This window comes from Rhinopithecus bieti, unplaced genomic scaffold (assembly GCF_001698545.2).
Source record: "Rhinopithecus bieti isolate Rb0 unplaced genomic scaffold, ASM169854v2 scaffold_67750, whole genome shotgun sequence".
NCBI classification, from domain to species: Eukaryota; Metazoa; Chordata; class Mammalia; order Primates; family Cercopithecidae; genus Rhinopithecus; species Rhinopithecus bieti.
The window spans coordinates 235,048-242,941 of NW_016825685.1; the positions used below are offsets into that span (position 1 = coordinate 235,048).

At 38.4% G+C, this 7,894-nt stretch overlaps 1 protein-coding gene across 3 annotated transcripts in view; it reads left to right on the forward strand.

Moving 5' to 3' along the window:
* Positions 1-7,894, forward strand: part of PID1 (phosphotyrosine interaction domain containing 1) — a 261,999-nt gene that overhangs the window by 96,601 nt on the left and 157,504 nt on the right. The window contains exon 1 of one of the 3 annotated variants that reach the window (XM_017863096.1): positions 2,784-3,026. The exons of the other annotated variants lie outside the window; for them this stretch is intronic. Within the exon in view, the coding sequence (XP_017718585.1) occupies positions 2,919-3,026 (108 nt within the window). The 5' untranslated portion in view covers positions 2,784-2,918. Of the gene's footprint in view, positions 1-2,783; positions 3,027-7,894 lie in introns of those variants that run through there. 3 annotated transcript variants of the gene reach the window in all.

The following is a 7,894-nucleotide window of genomic DNA, read 5'->3' on the forward strand; positions in this document are numbered from 1 at the left end:
CTGTTTTCTCTCCATCTCCACCTCTCCTTGGGGATGTTTGAGCTTCCTCAAAGCATGGCTGGATGCCAAGCCTTAGTGTTCAGCAAGTGCAAGCTGCCAGGCTCTTAAGGGTTGAACTGAAAGAGACATAGACATCTCCTCTTGAGGTAGGAGTATCAAAGAAGTTACAGTCATTATTAATCTACCAGAGGTCAAATTGGACGGTTTACCTTTGCCTCTATGAGTTGTTCACTTTCATGCCTTTCAGCATTTATCATAGTGTTTTTCTTTTTTTGACCTGTATTCTTTCTTTTTTTTTTTTTTCTTCATGCATTTTCAATAGGAGGAAACTTGGTTCTGGGGTTGGGGAGGGGCAAAAAAATCTCTGTACCATACAGCATAAATAGGTATACAGTATCTCTTTGGTACTGAAATTTCATGGGTTCGGGGAGGTAATGGGGAAAGTCTAAAAGGCTCATTAGATGGGTGATAATGTAAAAAATACTTGGGAAACATTGCTTTACTTCCAAGCCCAGATCTGTAGTCCTCTCTTCCATAATGCCTATCCCAGACCAATCCCAGCAGTCAAAATGAATTGTTCACTTTACATTTACAACCATTTCATGCAATTCTGCATTGTATTTATATTGGTTGTATAATGCTTCTCTCTCTTTCTACCTTACCTGACCATGAACCCCGTAGGTACCTGTATCATCTACCCATGGAATGTCTGTAAACTATTTATTGAATTGAATTAAAATGGAATAAGGGAAAGGAAAGTTTTGTCTTAGTTTGAGGTCTTCCTGAGATAAGGAATTATGCACAAGTAGCCTTTTGTGTGTGCAGAATCCTCTTCCCTGATGGAGGTCAGGGAAATGGGGCAGGGAAGGGGAAGAGGCCAGTGGAGGTGCTCTCTCCTAGTTAGCTCCCAGGAGTAAGGTAAGTGGAGCTTAGTTCTGTATGGAAATTCTCAGAAATGGAATCAACCCCCTCCCCATTCCAACTCAGAGTTAAGCCACTTGCAGGGCCAGGGAGCTCAGGTGTTTATACTTTAACTCTGCTATTCATTCATTGAGAACTGTGGCTTCCAGGGGGTGTTAATGACACTGCACTGTTCTCCCTTAGCTTTGCAAGAAGCTTCAGGGCACACAGAAGTGGGGAGGCCTGAGGGATAAGGGAAGAGCACTGATAGCACCAGCTCTAGGCTTCCTTAGCACACGGTCTAAGAAATGTGTGCTTTTGAAACAGGAAACTCTTCCTTTCTCGATATCAATGTCCCTGGTTCCAGTTCAGCTCCATGAAGGCAGGAAACATGCCTGTCTTATTCAACACTGTATACTCAGTAGAGTGCATGACTCAATATTAATAAGAGGATTAATGAATAGATGGCTGAATAACCCAGCACTAGGATTTAAGAGGTATGTTCTTTATTGTGTTTCAATTCAAAGGAGATCTGAGCAGGTAAGACACAAGCTGGTAATGGAACTTGACAGATGTCAAGTGCTGTTTGCCTTCACGATTCTTAGAAAACAAACCAACCAACTACAAGGTAGAATTGCGCCTGGGAGTAGCCCGAACTGCTTATCAAACCATTGGCATTTGGTGACTGTGCATCCTCGAGTCAAGTTCAGGTCCACTGAATTTGGACAGCCCCCACGCTAGGTCCTAGCCATGTACGTTGATATCTAGTCCTGAGTTGTTTAGAATTATGTTGGGTTTAGGTGGAATGAAAACAAATATTGATTGGCAGTGGCTGGTGAAATATCTATGCTCAGGTGGACTCATGGAGAGCTCACATGGAGAGCTCCTTTCCTTTCTATTTTGGGCTGAATAGTGTCTTCTGAGCCCCTTCAAAAAGTATGTTGAGGCCGGGCATGGTGGTTCATGCCTGTAATCCCAGCACTTTGGGAGGCTGAGTCGAGTTGATCACTTGACATCAGGAGTTTGACACCACCCTGGCCAGCAGGGTGAAATCCCGTCTCTACTAAAAGTACAAAAAATTAGCTGGGCATGGTGGTGCACACCTGTAATCCCTGCTACTCGGGAGTCTGAGGGAGGAGAATTGCTCCAACCCAGGAGGTGGAGGTTACAGTGAGCTGAGATTACACCATTGCACTCCCGTCTGGGCAACAAGAGTGAAACTCTGTCTCAAAACAAACAAAAACAAAAACAGAAAACAAAATATTATGTTGAAGTCCCAATCCCCAGAGCCCCACAATATGATCTTGTTTGGAAATAAGGCCTTTACACAGGTAATTAAGAGATTACAATGAGATCATTAGGGTGGGCCCTAATCAATATGACTGCTGTCCTTAGATGAAAGGAAATTTAGACACAGATAGACTTGCACTGAGGAAAGAGGTGTTGAAGAAATGCAGGGATAAGACTGCAAGTGATTGGGGCAATGCAGCTCCAAGTCCAGGAATGTCAGATGTTGCCAGCAGCACCAGAAGCTGGAAGAGACAAAGAAGGAGCCTCTCCTGGAGACATCAAAGAGAGCATGGCACTGCTGGAACCTTGATTTCAGACTTCTAGCCTCTAGAACTGTTAGACAATAACTCTCTTGTTTTAAACCACCTGGTTTTTGGTACTTTCTTATATATGCTTCATTGATCAATATTTCAAACTTGCCTGTGCATTCCCTCTGGTTAGGAATGGCATTCCACACTTAAACTATTTGGAGGAGGGTAGAGAGGTCCTTTTTTAGATGTTTGGACCTTTTAACTGTTACTCAAAGGAAGTCACTTCTCTAATCGGAATGCTTTGATTTCTTTGCTAGGATCTGGTGGGAAGGAGCCCTTTCTGTTGTAATTTGCTGAGACCAGCCTAGGCCATGACTCCTGTGCACAGCTCCCTATGATACTGCAGGCACAGAGCCCTTTCTGTCCAAGGAAAGTTGAGTGATTTCAGTGGAACCAGCGTGGCCATTGCTAAACTTCATGGCTGAAGATTGTCAACATCCTGCAAAAGAGCATGGATATTTGACTCTGGATTTAGACCAGAGCTCATTGCAAGATGGTCTCCAGGTGGAAGCTATGGAGTTGATGGTAACCGGTAGTAGTATATAGTCAAGGAACAGAAGGGAGTGAGGCAAGATGGGATCAGTATGGCTTAGGCATGTGTTTAGTTTGAAGGCATTGTTTTTAAATTCCAATAATATTTTTGTCACTCACCTATTCATCCATTTATTCATCAAATATACATTTAGGAGCTACTATGTGCCAAATATTTGGTAGGTACTGAGGATACAAAGAAGAAACATCATCTGAACAATGTATTCAGGTGTTACAGATGCTATGAAAGTATGAATTATTACACAAAGTACAGTTCAGGCATAAAGCAGAGAGAGGGGTTAGTTCTAGGTTGGGAGTTTCAGAAGAGCCTTTCTAGATATGATGATAATGCCCACAAAATATTAGAATTGCTGTCTCCCTAGATGTGGAAGATTAATTTTACTCTTTTTGTTTAAACTTCCTAAAGATAACGTGTAGAACAGATAAATTCTGTCCTCCATAGATGACTTTGTGGCATAATGCTGTCTGCTGAGCTCTTATTGACGTGAACTCTGGCTTGCCAAAGCTCTGGCATGTCACCTTCCTGACCACTTGAAGCCCTGGAATAAAATTATTTTTACTTTCTTCCCAAACTGCCAAGATGATGTTCAATCCTGCATCAACCAAAACATACTCCTGTGAGGAATTATGTCTAGCAAAATGAAATGAAAGCAAAACCAAATGTGCATGGACATAAACATGTGTGTGTTTATAACATGTACGTGCTATGTTCTGATGAGCAGGATATTCACTCTGATACTGTCAAGCCGAGCACTTATAGTTGCAACTTAAGGTGCCCTTGGGGTATACTTGGGGACTGAATGAAGTTCCTTGGGACAAAATGAGAAACAGTCCCTGGATTCTTAAATTCATAACATTTGGTCTGGTTTCTAAATCTTACATTGTTGTGTCTGACTTCTTTCATTCTTTTGAAAGTGTGTTTACTCTGTTTTGTTTTTATTTTCTGCTCTGTGTCCTCATTTATTACTTCAGAGGAAGATAAGCACTCAGGGCTGTTTCTCCCTCTGCACTTGGTTTGGGCAGGTTTTCAGAGGCTGCTTTGTGTTTCTTGGAGCCCTCCCATGCATGCGTGCATCAAAGACTGTCATGAAGAGGCATTTACTTGATCTGTGCCTCATCTTCCATCTAATTATGAATCACTTACATTAAACTTTCCATAAAATGAAAACACATTTTTTTAAATTGGTAGAAAATAAAATTATCAAAATGAGGGCAAAAGAGAAAAGAGACAAAAATTATGCTCAATTCCACAACCTGATAATAGCTGCTGTTAACACTTTTGTATATTTGCTTTTACACATTTTTAAATGGTTATCTATATTTAAATGGCAGAAAATAGGAGGGAAAAGAATAAAAATTTTTGTAAACGTGTGCATGTGCCAGTTACTCTTCTACGTACTTAACGTACATTGTTGGGGGAAATGTTGCAAGATGTTGGAGAATGTGGACTCTGACATTCAAATGCCTCAAAATGAATTTGCCCTGTTATTTTAGAGTATTATTGGAAGGTAAATAGCAACATCCTTGTAAAGTGCCAGATAGTTGATGAGAAAGATGTGTTTCACACTCATGTCTCTCTCTCTGACGCACACATACACACACACACCACACACACACACATTTATAACCATTTTTCATGAAAGATATTATTGGCCTTATATTATTGGCAACCAAGGCTCAGGAAGTATATGCAACTTGGCCAAAGTCAAATGTTTGGATGCATGACTGAACCTAGGATTTTCTGATTATAAAGGTTTCCATTTCATAGTTCTAAGGGATGATGCAGCAGCTACCTTGTCAGCTCTCGACAGGGGTGTGGAAGTGATCTGGGATGGCATGCTATCTCCAGAACTGAGCCAGTCACCAGATGTCTGGGGTTGTAAGTCTAGTTTTCTTTGAAGCCTGTGGTTCTGGATGACCTTGGACTCGTTGCTTCTCTTCTCTGGACTTTAGTTTCTTCATCTGTGAATTAAGGGAGTTGGTCTAAGTCATCTGGGACATTGCTTCTATTCTTAATATTCTGCAATTCTAGGTAGTTTTTTCTACAGGGAGTTGCAGGGTTCATGTTTCCACATTTATTTTTCAGGGAGAATAGGGTTAATATATCTGTAAGAGGAGATGTCTGAGAAGGCAGATAGGAAGCTGACCACAACGAGATAGTCAATATTCATGAAAACATAATTACCTGAGTTGGAAAGAGACAGCATTTGAGAGAAAGGAACTTAGGACCTTTGGAAATGATAAGTAATGCTAATGCCTATTTCAGAACATTTTATTTGTATCTGCCAAACATATAGCATTTCTCAATGTATTAATTTTAACTGGTTAAAATATGAATTTGACTAGTAGTTTCTGCCTAGGAAGTAGAAAGCTAGAGAAAGCATTGCTTTCATTTTACCAATAAGAAAAATCCATACCTTCTGAGCCTGTTTTAAAACTTAAAAAAAGAAAAATGTAGATAATTTACACAATCATGACTTCTCTTGAACCCATCAAATCATGTACTATGATCTGGAATCATATAGTACATCCAACTAGACTGATATATAGAAAACAGGGGCTCCCAAAAGACACTGCAAATGAATTCTGACTCACTCATGGCAAATCACAGGAAGACTATGGACTGCAATACAAAGGGGTAAGAAAAATCCAGCTAAAATTACTGCATTTTTAAAAGTCAATTGTGAGCTAGCATGAAAGTGTAGAACCACTGGGAGCTGGATGCCCAAGGAGAGTTTATACTAACTCACAGACTAGTATCAAGCAATTGCAGTCAGACTTTGGAGACAAGGCAAGAGTGAGGAGAGGGACCTTCTCCTAGTCTCAGGTGTACAAAGAAAGCTGAGGGTAGCATAGGAGTATTGAGGCAATAATGGATGATTACTTTTAAGCAAACCAGACTCCACCTTAAGGACAAGCTAATGCTAGAGAAATGGAAGCCTGTGGTAGAGCAATAAAACTCAAACTCAACCCAGTTCTAGACTAGGTCGACTTGAAACCCCACAATAATTAACTTGGGCAGAAGAATGTAATGTAAAAATGCTATTTACCTTAGACTATATTGGACATGATGTTCAACATTCAACCAAAATATATGAGACACACACATAGAAACAAGGAAAGAAATTATTGTGAGGAGAAAAAGCTATTGAAAGAACCAGACTCTGAGTAGACTCAGATATGGAATTTAAAATAATGATGATTAATATTTAATATATCAAACAAGTATTGAAAAAAGTGGAACGCATGCATGAACATATAGGGAATTTCAGCAAATTGATAAAAACCATATAAGAAACAGTCAGATGTAACTACTGGGGAAAACAGTAGCAATAGCAGAAACAATAACAACAAAGTAAAAGGGATGAAGAAGGCCTTTAATGAGCTTATTAGTAGATTCAGCACAGCCAAAGGAAAAATAAGTGAACTTGAATATAGGTCAAGAGAAATTACCCAAACTGAAATCCAGAAAGAAAAAAGTGTATGAAATTAGAACAGAACATACAAGATTTGTGGGATACTATAAAATGGTCTAAAAGATATGTAATTGAAATGCCAGAAGGAGAAGAGAGAGAGAATGGGATGTAAGAAATATTGAAGACATAAAGGCTAAATTTTTTCCAAAAATAATGGAAGATGTCAAACCACAGATCTACAGATTCAAGAAGCTCAGATAACAATAAACGTGATCAATACTGAAACAAGTTGTATAACTAGCTTCATTATATTCAAACAGTTGAAAACTAAAAATAAATAGAAAATCTTAAAAGCAGTCAAAACAAAAGACATTACAAGAAACAAAAATAAGAATTATAACAGACTTCTTGTCGGATACTAGAATATAACTTAGTCTACAATGGAGTAGTAGCTGTATGATGCTAAAATATGAACACAAGTTAAATCTAAAGTTAGTTTTAAAAGTATTAATTGAAAATGTACAAGTGATGTTTAACAATAATTAAAATAAAATTCAAAATTCAAAGACTACTTTCCATTTTAAAACTTTTCGTTTTAAACTAATGTTAGATTTCAATAGTGACAAAATAGTATAAAGAATTTTCAAGCGTCCCCAAATGATAAAATTTTGTATAATCACAGTATAATAAAAACCAGGAAAGCAATATTGGTAAAATACTCTTTTGTAATTTTAGGACCTGATTCAAATTTTGTCAGTTGTTCCACTAATGCCTTTTTGTGAGGTATATGTCAATTTAAGATCATATATTGAGTTTAGTAGTCATATCTCTTTAGTATTCTTTAATCTGGTCAGTTCTACTGTCATTCTCTGCCTTTTAGAACTGTAACATTTTTGAAGAGTTCCGGCCTGTTATTCTTGACATATCTCTCAGTTTGGGTTTGTCTGTATTTTCTAATGATCACATTCAGGTTATGCATTTTTGGCAGGAATGCTACAGAAGTGGCTTTGTAACCTTCTCAGTATATTATATCTAGAGACAAATTATGTCAATATTTCTCATTGTTAGAGATGGTTATTTTGGTCACTTAGTCAAGGTGATGTCTGCCAGGTTTTGCCAAAGTAAAGTTCTTTTTGTAAAATAAGTATCTTTTGGAAAGATTCTTTGAAACAATATAAATATCTTCATTCTCATCATATTTAGCCCACTAATTTTAGCATTAAACAGTGATTCATGCCTGAAACATTGCTATAGTGATTGCAATATGGTAACTTTAGATTTTAATAATTTCTTCTATATTTACAAAAGTGCAACTTTACTATAAGTATGAGTTTCTTCCTTCCTCCCTTCTTTCATTTATTTTCTTCTCTCCCTCTCCTCCCTCCCCCCTCCCGTCCTTCCCTCCTTCCTTCCTTCCTTCCTTCC